The sequence below is a fragment of the Bufo gargarizans genome, unplaced genomic scaffold (genome assembly GCF_014858855.1).
Source record: "Bufo gargarizans isolate SCDJY-AF-19 unplaced genomic scaffold, ASM1485885v1 fragScaff_scaffold_395_pilon:::fragment_2:::debris, whole genome shotgun sequence".
NCBI classification, from domain to species: domain Eukaryota; kingdom Metazoa; phylum Chordata; class Amphibia; order Anura; family Bufonidae; genus Bufo; species Bufo gargarizans.
The window spans coordinates 518,588-537,446 of NW_025334108.1; the positions used below are offsets into that span (position 1 = coordinate 518,588).

Consider the following 18,859-nt stretch of genomic DNA (forward strand, 5'->3'; position numbering starts at 1 on the left):
TAATTGTGAACCACAGTCACCCAGTGACTAACACTTTAAGGTTTGGGAAATATGGCATTTAACGTGTAAAAATCAATGAGTCACATTGAATTGGTTGTTGGTGTCTCCGCCCACTTTTTTTAAACCTTGAAGTGAAAACACCCAATGACCACATTAGTGATATTTGAGGTCCATTACATCAATAATGTGAGAATGTACATTTTTCCCATTTAAATCTAAGAAATCTGATTGGTTGTTTTGGCCCCATCCACTTCCCAGTCCTCCAATGACCAACTGTGCCAAGTTTGATGACCCTGCCAGAGCAGCATCAGTTTTAAATTTTCCCATTTAAACAAATGTCTGAAATTTGATTGGCCGTTGTAGACTCTGCCCGCTTTTTATAAATTTTAACCCCAGTCACCCACGGTGCCAATTTTGGGTACTCTGGCTTAAATACTGTGAGAATGACAGCTTTTTACATTTTCTCATTGAAGTCAATAGGGAAAATATGATTGGTTGTTTGTGGATCTGCCCACTTTAACCACCTCCCGACCACCTAACGCGCCGATGCGTCCGGGAAGTGGTTGATTTGTTCCTCCTGGACGCATCGGCGCGTCATCTCGCGAGACGCGAGATTTCGTCACAGCTGGCCCGCGCATGCGCAGCAAAGTATTTCGTCAGCAACCTGCCGGCCACGATCATTGGCTGGCAGGTTGCTGATTTAAAAAAAAAACAATCAGCAGCCAGATAACCCATCATATTAGTAAATATGATGGGGTTATATGGCTGCTGTGCTCCTCTGCTCCTTCTTTTGGTCGGTTGGTTCCAGCAGAGGAGCACACATCACTGTGAGTACCCACTACACCACACTTAGCCCCCAGATCACCCCTATTAACCCTTTGATCACCCCTTTGATCGCCCCTGTCAATCACTAGTGAAAGGAAAAAAGTGATCAGTGCAAACTGTCCCTTTTTTTTTCACTGGTATTGACCGTTAGGTTTTAGGTATAGTTTAGGCCCCTTGGTTAGGTAGTTTAGGGATCGGGTAGCGCCCAGCCCACCGCACCGCAGTCCGTTATTCGCTGATTAGCGTATCGCTAATCAGCATTTGTACTTTTATAGTATCTGGAAGTGATCAAAACTGATCACGGTCAGATCTATAATTGTATTAGTGTCACTTTAGTTCTCCCTCCACCCAAAACGCAGTGTTTGCCCGATCAGGCCTGATCGGTCGCCCACACGTGCGTTCGCCCACGCCCGCCCCACCGCAGTGAGAAAAAAAAAATATTTTTTGATCGCTGCACATTCACTTTACACGGTACATCGCTAGCCTCCCATTTGTAAGACAGGCTTGCTTTTTTTTTCTTGGGTAGTCTCAGGGAATACCCATAAATTTAGTTGCCCCCATGTCAAACAGGGGGTATTCTTCTGAAGAGGCCTACAGGCTTCTGACCCAGTCGGATGAGGAGTGGGAACCCTCATCTGATGAATCTAGCGGGTCAGAATACGAACCTGTAGAAAGCAGTGGCTCTCTGACCCAAAGTTCGGACGAGGAGGCTGAGGTCCCTGATACCACCAGGCGTACCCGGCCCCGTGTCGCTAGACCGCAGGTTGCGCAGGATCCGCTTCAAGAGCAGCAGAGTGGGGCTGGTGCTGTCGGATTACGTGGTGAGGCATACACCAGCAGCCGAGCCATTCCTGGACCTAGTACCAGCACTACCGTAGAACATGGTGAAGTAGCGAGCACCAGAAGGGCAGTTGAAGCTGGTACAGTGGCACGTGCAGTAGTGACCCCGTCGCAGCCACCGCAAAGACGTGCCCGTAGAGCCCCTAGAATCCCAGAGGTGCTGGCAAACCCTGATAGACAGTCCCCAACTTCAGCCGCACCTGTAGTTCCCCCTTTCACCGCCCAGTCTGGAGTTCGGGTTGAGACAGCTCAGATTGGTTCGGCCCTGGGATTTTTTGAGCTGTTCTTGACTGCGGAGCTCTTAGACTTAGTTGTGGCAGAGACAAACCGGTATGCCACACAATGTATAACCGCTAACCCGGGAAGCTTTTATGCCCAGCCTTTCCGGTGGAAACCAGTCCAAGTTTCCGAAATTAAAACTTTTTTGGGCCTCCTCCTCAACATGGGTCTAACTAAAAAGCATGAATTGCGGTCATATTGGTCCACGATCCCAATTCATCACATGCCCATGTTCTCTGCTGCTATGTCCAGGACACGATTTGAGACCATCCTGCGTTTCCTGCACTTTAGTGATAACAGCACCTCCCGTCCCAGAGGCCACCCTGCTTTTGACCGGCTCCACAAAATTCGGCCCCTCATAGACCATTTCAACCTGAAATTTGCAGATATGTATACCCCAGAGCAAAACATCTGCGTAGACGAGTCCCTTATACATTTTACCGGGCGCCTTGGCTTCAAACAATACATCCCAAGCAAGCGCGCCCGGTATGGGGTCAAATTGTATAAGGGCCACAGGCTATACACACAAATTTCATGTCTATGAGGGAAAAGATCAGACCCTGGAGCCGGTCGGTTGCCCTGACTACCTGGGCAGCAGTGGGAAGATAGTCTAGGACTTTGTGTCACCCTTATTCGGCAAGGGGTACCATCTTTATGTGGACAATTTTTACACAAGTGTGGCCCTCATTAGGCATTTGTTTCTAGAATGGATTGGCGCCTATGGTACCGCGCAAACTAGTCGCGCGGGCTTCCCCCAGCGGCTCGTTACCACCCGTCTTGCAAGGGGGCAGAGGGCCGCACTGTGTAACGAAGAACTGCTCGCGGTGAAATGGAGAGACAAGCGTGACGTTTACATGCTCTCCTCCATTCACGCAGACACGACAATCCAAATTGAGCGAGCAACCCGTGTCATTGAAAAGCCCCTCACAGTCCATGACTATAACCTTCACATGGGAGGGGTGGACTTCAATGACCAGATGTTGTCTCCGTATTTAGTTTCCCGCAGAACCAGACGCTGGTATAAGAAGGTGTCTGTATATTTAATTCAATTGGCTCTGTATAATAGTTTTGTTCTCTACAGTAAGGCTGGGAGAACTGGATCCTTCCTCAAATTTCAGGAAGAGATCGAGAACCTCCTGTACCCAGGAGGTTCCGTGGCCCCATCCACCAGTGTAGTTAGCCGTCTACACGAGCGACATTTCCCCAATGTCGTTCCTGGTACCTCAACCCAACCGTAACCCCGAAAAAGATGTCGTGTCTGTAGCAGGAGTGGAATAAGGCGTGACACCCTCTATTTCTGTCCTGACCACCCTGCCCTATGCTTTGGAGAGTGTTTCCGGAAGTACCACTCACAGGTACACTATTAGCATAGGGATCATCTCACCAGGACAGGCACACAGGGCTATTGGGGCCCATTCACTCACACAGCTGCTGCAAACGTCTCCTTTCACCTGGGACAAAGTGCATGACGCACTTCACCACATCTTTGGGCGATTTGCGCTTTGCACACTGACCCATGGGGAAGGAGAGGTTTGTTCTATAAAAGGTAAAAAAAACAAAAAAAAAAAACACCAGTAAGCAAAAAGGTTAATGTTCAGTTAAAAAAGTAAAAGTTTATATATTCTGTTCCAAAGTTAATAAAATTATTGCGTTGCGGCCTGTTTTTTTTTTTTTTTTTTTTTTTTTTTTAACCTTCCAGGTGGACCAACCGATCGATTAGTTGCAGCATTGATGTGCATTCTGACAGAAGCATTGCGCTGCTGTCAGATTACACGCAAGTCGGTGTATGTGGCGCTGCAAGACGAGATTTCTACTCTGCAGTAACAGATACGTTTGCCAAGGCATACGAGCTGAGGAGGAGGCGGCGTTCCTATGCTTTGGCAAACACTTTGTATATATAAAAAATAAATAAAAAATCCCGGCAATGATTTATTCATCCAGATCGATTGATGTGAATGGAGAAATCTGGTTTGCCAGGGGCATACGAGCTAAGTGGGTATGGATGTAGGGCAGACGCCTTTCCCCTCCTTTTTTTTTTTTTGGCAGAGAATTTTTCATCAACATTGATCGATGCGAATGAAGAAATCTGTGCCGTTCATTTTTTTCTTTCAGCCCAGAGGCTGAACGGAAAAAAAAATCTCATTACCTGTATGCTCAATATAAGGAGAATAGCAGAAACTCCTAATGCTGGCCATACATGTAATGATTGCGGAGACCCTCAAATGCCAGGGCAGTACAAACCCCCACAACTGACCCCATTTTGGAAAGAAGACACCCCAAGGTATTTGCTGAGTAGCATATTGAGTCCATGAAAGATTTAAATTTTTGTCCTAAGTTAGCGGAAAGTGAGACTTTGTGAGGAAAAAAAAAAAAAAAAAATCAATTTCCGCTAACTTATGCGAAAAAAAAAAAAAAAATTCTATGAACTTGCCAGGCCCCTCATTGGATACCTTGGGGTGTCTTCTTTCCAAAGTGGGGTATTTATACTGCCCTGGCTTTTTAGGGGATCCAAAAAAAAGTGTGACACATCTGGTATCGCCGTACTCAGGAGAAGTTGGGGAATGTGTTTTGGGGTGTCATTTTACATATACCCATGCTGGGTGAGAAAAATATCTTGGTCAAATGCCAACTTTGTATAAAAAAAAAAGGGAAAAGTTGTCTTTTGCAAAGATATTTCTCTCACCCAGCATGGGTATATGTAAAATGACACCCCAAAACACATTCCCCAACTTCTCCTGAGTACGGCGATACCAGATGTGTCACACTTTTTTGCAGCCTAGGTGGGCAAAGGGACCCACATTCCAAAGTGCACCTTTCGGATTTCACCGGTCATATTTTACACATTTTGATTGCAAAGTACTTCTCACACATATGGGCCCCTAAATTGCCAGGGCAGTATAACTACGCCACAAGTGACCCCATTTTGAAAAGAAGACACCCCAAGGTATTCTGTGAGGGGCATGGTGAGTTCCTAGAATTTTTTATTTTTTGTCGCAAGTTAGTGGAATATGAGACTTTGTAAGAAAAAAAAAAAAAAAAAGAAAAAATCATCATCATTTTCCGCTAACTTGTGACAAAAAATAAAAAGTTCTATGAACTCACTATGCCCATCAGCGAATACCTTAGGGTGTCTACTTTCCGAAATGGGGTCATTTGTGGGGTTTTTCTACTGTTTGGGCATTGTAGAACCTCAGGAATCATGACAGGTGCTCAGAAAGTCAGAGCTGTTTCAAAAAGCGGAAATTCATATTTTTGTACCATAGTTTGTAAACGCTAAAACTTTTACCCAAACATTTTTTTAAATCAAAGACATGTAGAACAATAAATTTGGCAAAAAATTTATATATGGATGTCGTTTTTTTTTTTTTGCAAAATTTTACAGCTGAAAGTGAAAAATGTCATTTTTTTGCAAAACAATCGTAACATTTTGATTAATAACAAAAAAACTAAAAATGTCAGCAGCATTAAAATACCACCAAATGAAAGCCTGTGCCTGATGCGCCCGTGCAGGCTTTTCGATTCAGCGTCATTGAGCGAAGTGCGCATGCCCCCCTGTAAGGCTCCATTCAGACATGCGTATGTGTTTTGCGGATCCACGGATACGCAAAACACGGACACTGCGGAGCTGCAAAACACAGACACCGGCAATGTGCTTTCCGCATTTTGCGGATACGCATATTGCCAGAATTATATAGAAAATGCCTTTTATAGGCTGTACAAAAAACGCAGTGTTCGTCCGATCAGGCCTGATCTTGTGCGCACACTTGCGTTCGGTCCGCCCCCACCACAGTGACAGAATTATTTTCCCCTGATCACTGCAAAAACACCGTAAAACCTCTGCGGTGCTATAAAGATCACTTTTGAGGGGCATGGCGAGTTCATAGAAGATTTTATTTTTTTTTGGCCCAAGTTAGCGGAATAATATATATATTTTTTTCTTACAAAATCTCGTATTCCACTAACTTGTGGCAAAAAATAAAATCTCACATGAACACACCATACCCCTCACGGAATCAAAATGCGTAAACATTTTTAGACATTTATATTCCAGACTTCTTCTCACACTTTAGGGCCCCTAAAATACCAGGGCAAATACCCCATAAGTGACCCCATTTTGGAAAGAAGACACCCCAAAGTATTCCATGAGGGGCATGGTGAGATCCTTGAATATTTTTTGGGGTGAGATAAATATCTCTGTAAAATGACAACTTTGTATAAAAAAAAAAAAAAGGGAAAAGTTGTCTTTTACAGAGATATTTCTCTCACCCAGCATGGGTATGTGTAAAAAGACACCCCAAAACACATTGCCTTACTTCTCCTGAGTACTGCGATACCACATGTGACACTTTTTTGCAGCCTAGCTGCGCAAAGGGGCCCAAATTTTAAAGAGCACCTTTAGGATTTCACAGGGCATTTTTTACGCATTTGGATTTCAAACTACTTCTCACGCTTTAGGTCCCCTAAAATGCCAGTGCAGTATAAAAACCCCACAAGTGACCCCATTTTGGAAAGAAGACACCCCAAGGTATTCCGTGAGGGGTATGGTGAGTTCATGTAAAAAATAAAAATAAAAAATTTGTCACAAGTTAGTGGAATACGAGACTTTGTAAGAAATAAAAAAAAAAAACATTTTCCTCTTACTTGTGACAAAAAATAAAAACTTCCATGAACTCACTATGCCCATCAATGAATACCTTAGGGTTATAACCGAAATACTTCTCAATAACAATGAGAAAATAATGTGTGAACACCAACTTATTAGATCCGATAAACAACACCACACATACAGGTCCTTCTAAAAAAATTAGCATATTGTGATAAAGTTCATTATTTTCTGTAATGTACTGATAAACATTAGACTTTCCTATATTTTAGATTCATTACACACCAACTGAAGTAGTTCAAGCCTTTTATTGTTTTAATATTGATGATTTTGGCATACAGCTCATGAAAACCCAAATTTCCTATCTAAAAAAAATAGCATATTTCATCCGACCAATAAAAAGTGTTTTTAATACAAAAGAAGTCAACCTTCAAATAATTATTTTCAGTTATGCACTCAATACTTGGTCGGGAATCCTTTTGCAGAAATGACTGCATCAATGCGGCGTGGCATAGAGGCAATCAGCCTGTGGCACTGCTGAGGTGTTATGGAGGCCCAGGATGCTTCGATAGCGGCCTTAAGCTCATCCAGAGTGTTGGGTCTTGCGTCTCTCAACTTTCTCTTCCCAATATCCCACAGATTCTCTATGGGGTTCAGGTCAGGAGAGTTGGCAGGCCAATTTGAGCACAGTAATACCATGGTCAGTAAACCATTTACCAGTGGTTTTGGCACTGTGAGCAGGTGCCAGGTCGTGCTGAAAAAAGAAATCTTCATCTCCATAAAGCTGTTCAGCAGATGGAAGCATGAAGTGCTCCAAAATCTCCTGATAGCTAGCTGCATTGACCCTGCCCTTGATAAAACACAGTGGACCAACACCAGCAGCTGACATGGCACCCCAGACCATCACTGACTGTGGGTACTTGACACTGGACTTCAGGCATTTTGGCATTTCTCTCTCCCCAGTCTTCCTCCAGATTCTGGCACCTTGATTTCCGAATGACATGCAACAGTCCAGTGCTGCTTCTCTGTAGCCCAGGTCAGGCGCTTCTGCCGCTGTTTCTGGTTCAAAAGTGGCTTGACCTGGGGAATGCGGCACCTGTAGCCCATTTCCTGCACACGCCTGTACACGGTGGCTCTGGATGTTTCTACTCCAGACTCAGTCCACTGCTTCTGCAGGTCCCCCAAGGTCTGGAATCGGTCCTTCTCCACAATCTTCCTCAGGGTCCGGTCACCTCTTCTCGTTGTGCAGCGTTTTCTGCCACACTTTTTCCTTCCCACAGACTTCCCACTGAGGTGCCTTGATACAGCACTCTGGGAACAGCCTATTCCTTCAGAAATGTCTTTTTGTGTCTTACCCTCTTGCTTGAGGGTGTCAATGATGGCCTTCTGGACAGCAGTCAGGTCGGCAGTCTTACCCATGATTGCGGTTTTGAGTAATGAACCAGGCTGGGAGTTTTTAAAAGCCTCAGGAATCTTTTGCAGGTGTTTAGAGTTAATTAGTTGATTCAGATGATTAGGTTAGAGAACCTTTTCATGATATGCTAATTTTTTTAGATAGGAATTTTGGGTTTTCATGAGCTGTATGCCAAAATCATCAATATTAAAACAATAAAAGGCTTGAACTACTTCAGTTGGTGTGTAATGAATCTAAAATATATGAAAGTCTAATGTTTATCAGTACATTACAGAAAATAATGAACTTTATCACAATATGCTAATTTTTTTAGAAGGACCTGTATTTCAAAGGGTCCACAAAAAATAAATAAATAAATAAATAAATAGATGGTACTCTGTGTATTCCGTTTCCGTATTTCAAATTTCGCAAAAAAATATAACATGTCCTATTATTGTTCGGATTACGGACAAGGATAAGCCTGTTCTATTAGGGTCCAGCTGTTCCGCTCCATAAAATACGGAATGCACACGAACGTCATCCGTATTTTTGGCGGACCGCAAAATACATACTGTCATGTGCATGAGGCATAATTCCTTTTCCCACTTGAGGAAATGAGTTGATTTAGTAAATTGTTACTTGTTCCCAAGTAAAGAGGTTTAAAAAGGTTGGCTACTTTGTTACAGGTTATGCTTACTTACATATAGTCTGTGGCAGCTACTGTTATTCTGTTTTGCATCCTTGTCTTTATTTGGCTGGGGCTGCTGCTCCTGTATACAGTGTCTGAGCACTGTGTTGGCAGCCTTGGTCCCTCTTATAAACATCATTCAAAATGGTTCCTGTCCCAAACCCCCGTTTTCACAGCTGTGCACGCTCCCCTTATCTGCTCTAATGCGCAGACTACAAGTCTGAAGGGCTTTTGATATTTTTTCATGCCGCAGATGTCCCCCTATTTATCTCATCTGGCTTAAGACTGCAGCAAGCGCATTGGCATTCAATGCTTCAGTGCTCACTCCTATTCAGCACCTGTGGATCGTTATCCACTTATTTAGAATGCTGGCCAATGGGGTTGTACTGCCTAGGGAAAAGGAGACTCTAGGAATATCTGCCTACACAGTACAACCGCACTGGTGCACTGAATACCAGCTTGGATGCCCCAGTCTGAAGCCGAACAAGATCCATAGTATAGGGTGATATCTGCAGCATGAAAAATTCAACAGTGTAGGCACAGCACTCCAAACATCGAGTCTGCACATTAGAGCAGATAATAGGAGTGTGCACAGCCGTGAAGATAGGGGTTTAAGACAGGAACTATTTTCAATGACGTCTATAAGGTGGGCCAGCGCCGCCAACACAGTGCACAGACACTGTATACAGGAGCAGCAGCTCCAGCCCAAAAAAAAAGACAGGGATGTAAAACACCACAGGATAACAGAAGCTGCCACAGAATATATGTAAGTAGGCATAACGTAGCAAAGTGGCCAACCCCTTTAAGGGAAGATCGCTGCAAGGCTGGTCATGACCAGAAGTTGAAAACATCTGGGTAAGCAGTCACTGCAATGGGAGCAGTCTCTAATAAGGATGCCACTAATCCTTTTGTCAGAGTGGATTGCCTAGGCAAGGGGCTCTATTGTGAGTATGAAAATCAGTGGGGAGAGCGGGTCCCCCTGACTAGATCCATTGGAGATGGAGAAGGTATCTGATACTGTGCCATTCACAAAGACTAGCGCAGAGGGACAGGAGAACAAGGCTCTTATCAAGGAAAGTATGGTACCCATAATTCCCATTTTGCCTAACACCAGGAAGAGACCAATTCCTGGCGGTGAAATGCCTCAGTGTCCAATGTCTCTCCAGGTAATCCAAATCATCTTGTCAGGTGAGATCAAGGCCATCGGGCCCTGGGGCTTTATGTAATGAGAGGGATTTGATACTTTGGAGAACTCTTCCAGAGTAAATGGTTCATTAAGGCAAGACAAATGCTCTTGTGATAGATCAGAGAGGCCAGAAATGATTCAATAAAGGCTTGCATAGAGTATTCCTGCATCTTCTGCTGCTAAATTATTAAGTGAGGAATAAAACTGAAATTCATTGGCAATATCCTTTGGGAAGCAGAGCTAAGTGCCATTTAAAGGACTGAGTAGAAAGAGAATTTTATATTTAGAGGATCTGGCTTTTAATCTATGGTCAGCAATTTACCTGCGTTATCCAGAGAATAAAATTGGGATTTACAGTATCTCACAAAAGTGAGTACACCCCTCACATTTTTGTGAATATTTTATTCTATCTTTTCATGGGACAACACTGAAGATATGACACTGACACAATGTAAAGTAGTCAGTGTACAGCTTGTATAACAAATGTAAATTTGGTGTTCTCTCAAAATAACACAAATTAATGTCTAAAGCTCAAAAGTGAGTAGAAACCTAAGTGAAAATTGACAAATTGTGGCCATTTAGCCATTTTTCCTCTCCAGTGTCATGTGACTCGTTACAAGGTCTCAGGTGTGAACAGGGAGCAGATGTATTAAACTTGGGGTTATCGCTCTCACACTCTCTCATTCTGGTCACTGGAACTTTAACATGGCACCTCATGGCAAAGAACTGAGGATTTAAAAAAAAAAAGAATTCTTGCTCTAACACAGACATGTCCAAACTGCGGCCCTCCAGCTGTTACAAAACTACAACTCCCAGCATGCCTGGATAGCTTACAGCTATTAGGGCATGCTGGGAGTTGTAGTTTTGCAACAGCTGGAGGGCCGCAGTTTGGACATGCCTGCTCTAACATAAAGATGGCCTCGGCTATAAGAATATTGCCAACACCCTGAAACTGAGTTGCAGCCAGAGGTCGCGCTACATTTTTTCTGGAAGAGTAAAAATACTCTTACCATTTTTGAGGAGTATTTTCAGCCGATGAGGAGTACGAAAGTTACAGTAATTAAAATAGTTTATAAGAAGGCCTACATAACATTAAGAGGTTGCTATTTATGCAGGGAAACCATTACTAGTACTCTAGAACTGTCTATCATGCATAAATAGCAGATTTAGACCATTTTAAATTTAGCCGAGGTCACTGTTGCGCTGAGGGGGTCGGCACCACTGAGGTCACTGTTGCGCTGAGGGGGTCGGCACCACTGAGGTCACTGTTGCGCTGAGGGGGTCGGCACCACTGAGGTCACTGTTGCGCTGAGGGGGTCGGCACCACTGAGGTCACTGTTGCGCTGAGGGGGTCGGCACCACTGAGGTCACTGTTGCGCTGAGGGGGTCGGCACCACTGAGGTCACTGTTGCGCTGAGGGGGTCGGCACCACTGAGGTCACTGTTGCGCTGAGGGGGTCGGCACCACTGAGGTCACTGTTGCGCTGAGGGGGTCGGCACCACTGAGGTCACTGTTGCGCTGAGGGGGTCGGCACCACTGAGGTCACTGTTGCGCTGAGGGGGTCGGCACCACTGAGGTCACTGTTGCAGTGATTTTATTAGGTTTAAAGGGTTTATCCTGTTCTGGGGGTAATGTGGCTGATGGGGATATGACTTAGGAATAGACAGTGGCTGCTTCCTCTAATTACAGAACAGGCTGCCTCCGGTTGCTATAGGTAACAGCTGTACTGTGCTCCTCAGTCTCACGCTGCCTGCACATTAGGAGCTGTACACTACAGATAAGCGCGGGAAACTGAAACGTTGTCTGTGACACAGCACTCGCCATGCTGCCGGCCGTCACTTATGGGTAACCTGTGCGAAATGTGGCGTTACCGAACAGTTACTACTAGCAGGGCTGGTCCCTGACAGGGCACACACCGTGGACGCGCACCTCTATAGCTCACATATCCATATGTGTTCATAGCTGGATTAGGCTCATACAGCATGTGAGGCTGTACAAGTTAAAACAAGGCGCTGCAGCAAGGCCACTTACCCCGCCAGTGACGATCACGTGCACCTCCTTCCTTACTTCAGAGCGGTGTGCATAAGCTGCAGCAGCCTGCTCAAACCGACCAATCACTAAGCTCCTTACTGTAAGGAGCTTTGTCAATGGTTGTTTCAGGCAGCAGCCACATCGCTGCGCTGTAGAGATGGGAAGTTCGCATAAATTTTTTTTCCGTAAATTTATTGTTCTACATGTCTTTGATAAAAAAAAAAAATAATGGTTTGGGTAAAAGTTATAGCGTTTACAAACTATGGTGCAAAAATGTGAATTTCCGCTTTTTGAAGCAACTCTGACTTTGAGCACCTGTCATGTTTCCTGAGGTTCTACAATGCCCAGACAGTAGAAACACCCCACAAATGACCCAATTTCGGAAAGTAGACAGTGATGGCTAACCTTGGCACTCCAGCTGTGGTAAAACTACAACTCCCAAGATGCCCCGCTTGCTTGGCTGCTTTCAGAACTCTATAGAAATAAATGGAGCATGCTGGGAGTCGTAGTTTCACCACAGCTGGAGTGCCAAGGTTAGCCATCACTGGCCTAAGGTATTCGCTGATGGGCATAGTGAGTTCATCGAACTTTTTATTTTTTGTCACAAGTTACCGGAAAATGATGATTTTTTTTTTCTTCCTTACAAAGTCTCATTCCACCAACTTGTGACAAAAAATAAAAACGTCCATGAACTCACTATGCCCATCACGAAATACCCTGGGGTGTCTTCTTTCCAAAATGGGGTCACTTGTGGGGTAGTTATACTGCCCTGGCATTTTAGGGGCCCTAATGCGTGAGAAGTAGTTTGAAATCAAAATGTGTAAAAAATTCCCTGTGAAATCCTATAGGTGCTCTTTGGAATGTGAGCCCCTTTGCCCACCTAGGCTGCAAAAAAGTGTCACACATGTGGTATCGCTATACTCAGGAGAAGTCGGCAATGTGTTTTGGGGTGTCTTTTTACACATGCCCATGCTGGGCGAGATAAATATCTCTGTCAAATGACAACTTTGTATAAAAAAAATGGGAAAAGTTGAAACTGTGGTCCCAGCTCTCTTCATGTCATTGACCAGCTCATCCCTTGTAGTTCTGGGCTGATTCCTCACCTTTCTCATCATCAGTGATACCTCACGAGGTGAGATCTTGCTTGGAGCCCCAGCCCGAGGGAGACTGACAGTAGTCTTTAGCCTCTTCTATTTTCCAACAGTTGCTTGGCAATTGCCCGTAGCCCTTTCCAGCCTTGTGAAGGTCCACAATATTGTCTCTGGTGTCTTTTGACAGCTCTTTGGTCTTGCCCATGGTAGTAGTTGGTGTCTGACTGACAGTAGAGTAGGGTGGACAGTCTTTAAAGACCTCAGACAGGTGCTAAGTTAGATTAATGAGTGGAGTAGAGGTGGACTTTTTAAAAGGCACAGTAACAGTTCTTTGAGAGCCAGAATTGTTGCTGTTTCTCAGGTGTTCAAATACTTATGTTCAGCAGTGCAAGACAAATACATTCTTTAAAAATCATACAATGTGATTTATATATTTTTTCCTATTCGGTCTCTGAGTGGGAATGCACCTACATTGTGAATTTCAGACCACTCCATGATTTCTAAGTGGGAGAACTTGCAAAATCGCAGGGTGTTCAAATACTTCTATTCCTCACTGTATGTCAATATCTCTGCAGATATAAAAATGTTAACTAAACGAGCCCCTAGGCAAAACAACAAGAGCACCATTTAGCTAGTTAGGTAAGGAACCTCAACGCTCCCTTTTACGTTTAGCGGTAACCAGATGCTTATTCACAGTCTATCCTCGATGGAGGCGGCCTTAGATGATCTGATGAGGAATGCAGCAATTTCTTCCCCTCCTCCATGGATAATATAGAGTGCGAAGAGCCATTGGGGTGATTCAAGATCTTTTTCATAAAACCCTTTCTATACGGGATAGCATCATCTTACAGTGCTGTTGTAATCGGGGTAAGGAGCCTGTATTGCTATAAGTTTGCTGCTGACAAGTCAGCATACAGTTTTACGCCTTCATATGGAGCCGGTAGATCTCCTGCTTTTCTGGGAGGTAGCCATGAAGGACTCCTTTACATGGAGGAAGTAGATGCGCACCAAAACATCCTTAGGTGCCGACTCCTGAAGGTGTTTAGGGCGCACCACTATCAAAGTCTCCTATAGAGCTTGAGGGCAACAGTAATTTCATCAAGTCCTGGATATAAGAATGTAGATCCTGAGGTCTACTACCTTGGCTCTTCCGCCATGACACTGTGTGAGTCAATCAATTGATTATGGGAATTGGCAAACTTACTAATGTTATCCTCCACATAGGAGATTCTACCTTCCAATTGAGTCAATAAGGCCTGAATGGGTTTCATAAGGGTTGCAAAGTTGTTCGGCATGGAGGACCCAAAAACCAGCAACATCTCGTTGAGGAGGTTTCCTAAAGCAGGTGCATCAGATGTCTGAAAACCATATAAGGAAGACATTGCAGCCCAAGGTAGCAAACTATGTGCAGACTCCCTGTTTCTAGACTGAGCATCTGCAGGATCCTATAACTTAGGGCTTTGCTTCGCTGGGCTAGCCAGCGGGGAAGTATCAGGCGATCAGGCATACGGAGAGAGATCCGCAATCCACCAGTGTGTCTGTTTCTTTGTATTGGGCTGTAAGCAGAGGTGGTTTGTGGAGAGGATCTCCTTGTTGACAAAGGGTTTTGTTGTCTCTCACCAGACTGTTCTGGAGAAGATGGTGGGGACAAAGGCTGGACTCGGCCCCATCTTTATCTTTGTACCAGGCGAAGACAAAAGTCCAATTTGCCCTGTTTTTTCATGGACCATTTGCTTCTTGCCATCATCTGGACAGTAAATCTGACAGGCAGAGTCAGGCAAGTGTGGGTTTAGTTGAGGATTGCTTGCTTTGTTGCTGTTGAGGTTCTGGAGCTCTGCAACTATGTGGCCATCCTGCCAGTTGGCAAGACCCCCCCCCCCCCCCTTTCAGTTGAAAGACTTAAGAATCTAAACATAGAAACAATACAGGTTCCTCTGATTTATGCACTATGAGGTAGAATTTATCAAGCCCTGCGCTACAGAATTTTGGTTTAGCATCAAATGTGCAAAAACATTGCACATTTTTGAGCACTGTGCCACCTGAAAACTTAGGTCAGAATTTCCAAGTAGATCACTTTTGTGACACATTTACGAAGTTCGATTTTTTTTTAAAAAAAAGTTGGAAAAAGTCATAAATCAACGTCAGGCATCATCCAGGCAAACTTTTACTCAAATAGCCACAGCCACATTGCAGTTGCATCAAATTATTACTGCGAGTCATTTACGTAAATTTGGCGCAGGTGCAGATAGCAACTCAAATCTAAAAACTAAGCTCAAATAAAAATAACAGTTATGGAAGAATTCAGAGATCATATTAGGATCATAAACAACATTGCTGTCCTCACATTTAAGGAGATTTGGGATCGTCTGCTCTGATCGATCCCTCAGTTGTTTTCCCAAAAAGAGTATGCATGATGTTTAGAAATCAATACTACAAAATTAGTAGTAATGTACAACAAAAGTTTTTTTTTTCACCCTATGAGGTGGAGTATCTTTAACTTGTGCTCCAACATCAACTTATTGCTGAAGATGACATTAGAAGTCATGGTGGATTTAAGAAGCCACAGTCTACAGATCAATTTAGGGATTCTCATTTTGAAATCGTTCTTGATTCCGGAGCTAAGTGGCCTTGCAGACCTTCCTTATGAGCTTTCCACAGCATAGCCTCCGAGTCCATCTAGTCAACGTTGGCATCAATATAGGACTTCAACTTATGCATAGTTCACCCATTACACAACAACTTTTGAAGCAGGAATTCATTAAAGGGTTTGTTCAAGTTTTTATTTTTGTTCTTTTTATATTTCTAACTAACCAAATGTAAGGGGTTTTCGCTTACTTCATCTACAGTGGCCCTGTTCTAATTAGCTGAGCATCACATGACCTGTGATGTCAGCTTCTTATGCACAAGCCCGAGGGAGCAGGTTTGTGCTGGTTACAGTGATAAGTAACGCCCCCTGTACTGCCCAATCTGCTGTTTAGCTGTTTGCACAGTGTCTCCCCTCCCACTGGATTCGTTAACACCATTCAACCTTTCTACTATAAGCAGCACAGGCTCAGGGTTGCAGGCTACCCCCCCCCCCCCCCTCAACTTGTTACCACCCCTTTGTACCCTTACTGGAGACTGCAAGCAATTCATTCCTAACTTCCAGAAGAAATAATGTAGAGGCACAACATAGAGCCATAAAAATAGATGCCCCAGAATTGTTATTACATGGGGAATGCATGTAGCTATTAAAACGGGCATGTCAGGAGTGGTGATAGGTCCTCTTTAATCAACGGACTACTAAACGCCTTTATTTTACACATGCTTCCTCCTTTCTTTCTGCACACTCCCTATGGTCATATATTGCCTACTATGTTGCAGATTGTAACTTAAATCTTAAATATCTTCATGGTGCACTACGTCCCTAAGCGGAACCTAAGATTGACACACAGACACCATGTCTCCCGAGATGTTTCGCTGGCAAATCGGCGTCTTCAGGGGATCGAGCATACATGCCAGGGAGCGTGCACCCAGCTGGCTCTACTTATGCCTAAGCTCTATAGAGCTGCAGAGACAGGAGCAGTGATCTAGCATTCTATATATACATACTGGTGCAATGGTATAACTGCGTCAAATACTGAGAAGTTTTAATCGTTTCCGATTTTTCTTTTGATGTATTCACTTAAAATAATTAAAAGAAATAAAAGTTACGTTTTAACTGAAGAAAGCACACGTAAAATAAAGGCAATTAATAGTCAGTTGACTAAATGTAATTAAACGCCAAAGGAATCTGCCATTACATGGGCTAAGGGGTATAATATATTACTGAGGTCCTCTTTAAGTCTCCAATGAGAAATATGAGTAGGGGTCGCTGAGGACCTTAATACCAGTGCATGATCCAACTCCATTATGGAACCCATCTCTGCAGTGTTTTTTTTTATGGAGTTTACCATGTAGGATATATAATATGTATATAACCATTATAATGGTTGATATTATTATGACAAAACAAAATTTTATAGAAAATTTTAGTTTTTTTAATTAAAATTTATATCGTTTTATTACTTTTATACCACAAAATCACTTTCTAAAAAAATCTGAGGGGGCGCACTGCGCCACCAATGTCTTTAATACTGGGGTTAGGGGGAGAGGGGGCGCACCAATGTTTTAATACTGGGGTTTGGGGGGGGGGGGGGGCGCACTGCGCCACCAATGAAGATAACTCTCTCATTTATTCATATACAGGAGGCGGGAGCTGGCTGCAGAATCACATAGCCGTCTCCCAACCTCTATTTCCGTTAGCTGCGATCCGCGGCACCTGAGGGGTTAACTATCGCAGCTACTTTTCATAGAGGTCGGGCCCCTCCCCTTCTCTTGTCCTCCCTACTATCATTGGTGGCAGCGGCAGCACAGGGGGTAGGAGACACTGCTTCCTTCTCCCCTGTACTGCTGAGGGAACACGGAGAGCACTGTCAGCAGCGCGATCCTTGTTCCCCATACGTTATCGGTATATCGGCAAAAAAGATGCCAATACCGATAGTGTTCAAAATCCTGAATATTTTTGGCGATAATATCGGTAAAACTGAATCGGTCGATCCCTAATTTTTGGGGTAAATAACATGACAACCTTATTATTTTGATTAAATGGACTAACCCACTCATCAACAAGCTCCGTATTAGGTCAGTGTTTGTTCTACTGGATCCGGTGATCAAGTAATCCAGTTTCCTTGGACCCACCAACAGAAAGTATTCTTTAGGCCCAATCCAGATCAGAAGCACAGAAAAATAATGGTGATGTGAACTCTTCCTTTTCTCCCTCCCCATTTGCCTTTTTCAGCTCCTGTCACATGTGCAAGAACAGCGTGTCACTGATAAGGTCAGTGAATGGCTGCAGGGTCATGGGGACTCATTGCTTACAGGATGCAACCCAAAACTTTTGAGATGGGAGCAACAGTGCTGGAATGATGAGGAGGCGTTTTATTTATGTTTTAGTACTGGGGAAGGGAAAGAATGGAAAAACACTTTTCTGCCAATCTTTAATTTTGTACTTCTGTCAGACAACATATTTCATATTAAAATCGATTGGAGATGCTATACAGTTGTTTTCATATAATGTCATGCCCAAAGACTTACCTCTGATTCTTCTGCCTTATGTGCAATACTGTTGCTGCTTGCAAAAAAAAAAAATATATATAATGTAATGAATTCTTCATGAAAATCAACATTTATATCAATATTACATCAGAAAAATAAAACACATACGGTAAGTTTAGATGGTTATGAACCAACATCACAAATATATATATATATATATATATATATATATATATATATTTACTAATTAAAAGGGTTGTTCAGGCATTACTAAGAGATAGTGATAGCCTATACTCCGGGTAACCTAATTGTCAATGATTGACAAACCACGCCTACACACTATACGACTCTCAATGGCAGTAGCACTGCAGTGATGACCGCTGTCCACTGCAAGGCTGACGGAGCTGTGCAGGTCTAGATCAGACTTCCAGCAACAGAGTTACACCCAAACAGCAGATCGGAAATAATGAAGAGTGTAGGACTTCATTTAGTAAAGCCTGAACATCCACTTTAAAAACAGAATCTAATAAAAACTTAATTTCAAATCTGCCTGAACTGAAGCTTTGTTAAAAGAGTTCACAGATTTGGTTTAAAGAAGCTAAGTGTACCACAAAACAAAAAACACACAAAAAAAATACATTGTAGTCTGGAGATGATTCACCGAGTTCTATGGAAGGCTGCTCTGTGATTTGTGCAAGGAGGGGGAGGAGGCGAGTTATGACCATCTTTTCTAAGGTCTCTTTCACACGGGCGTCATGTTTTTTGCCCGGATAAGAGGCGGGTGCGTTGCGGGAAAATGCACGATTTTTCCGCGCGGGTGCAAAACATTGTAATGTGTTTTGCACTC

At 43.5% G+C, this 18,859-nt stretch overlaps 1 protein-coding gene across 5 annotated transcripts in view; it reads right to left on the reverse strand.

The window, feature by feature from the left end:
- Positions 1–18,859, reverse strand: part of LOC122922497 — a 363,771-nt gene that overhangs the window by 136,560 nt on the left and 208,352 nt on the right. For 3 of the 5 annotated variants that reach the window (XM_044273105.1, XM_044273103.1, XM_044273107.1), the window contains exon 10: positions 18,052–18,088. In XM_044273105.1, coding sequence (XP_044129040.1) covers positions 18,052–18,088 — 37 coding nt within the window. The remainder of the gene's footprint in view (positions 1–18,051; positions 18,089–18,859) is intronic. The other 2 variants (XM_044273106.1, XM_044273104.1) reach the window with 1 other exon arrangement.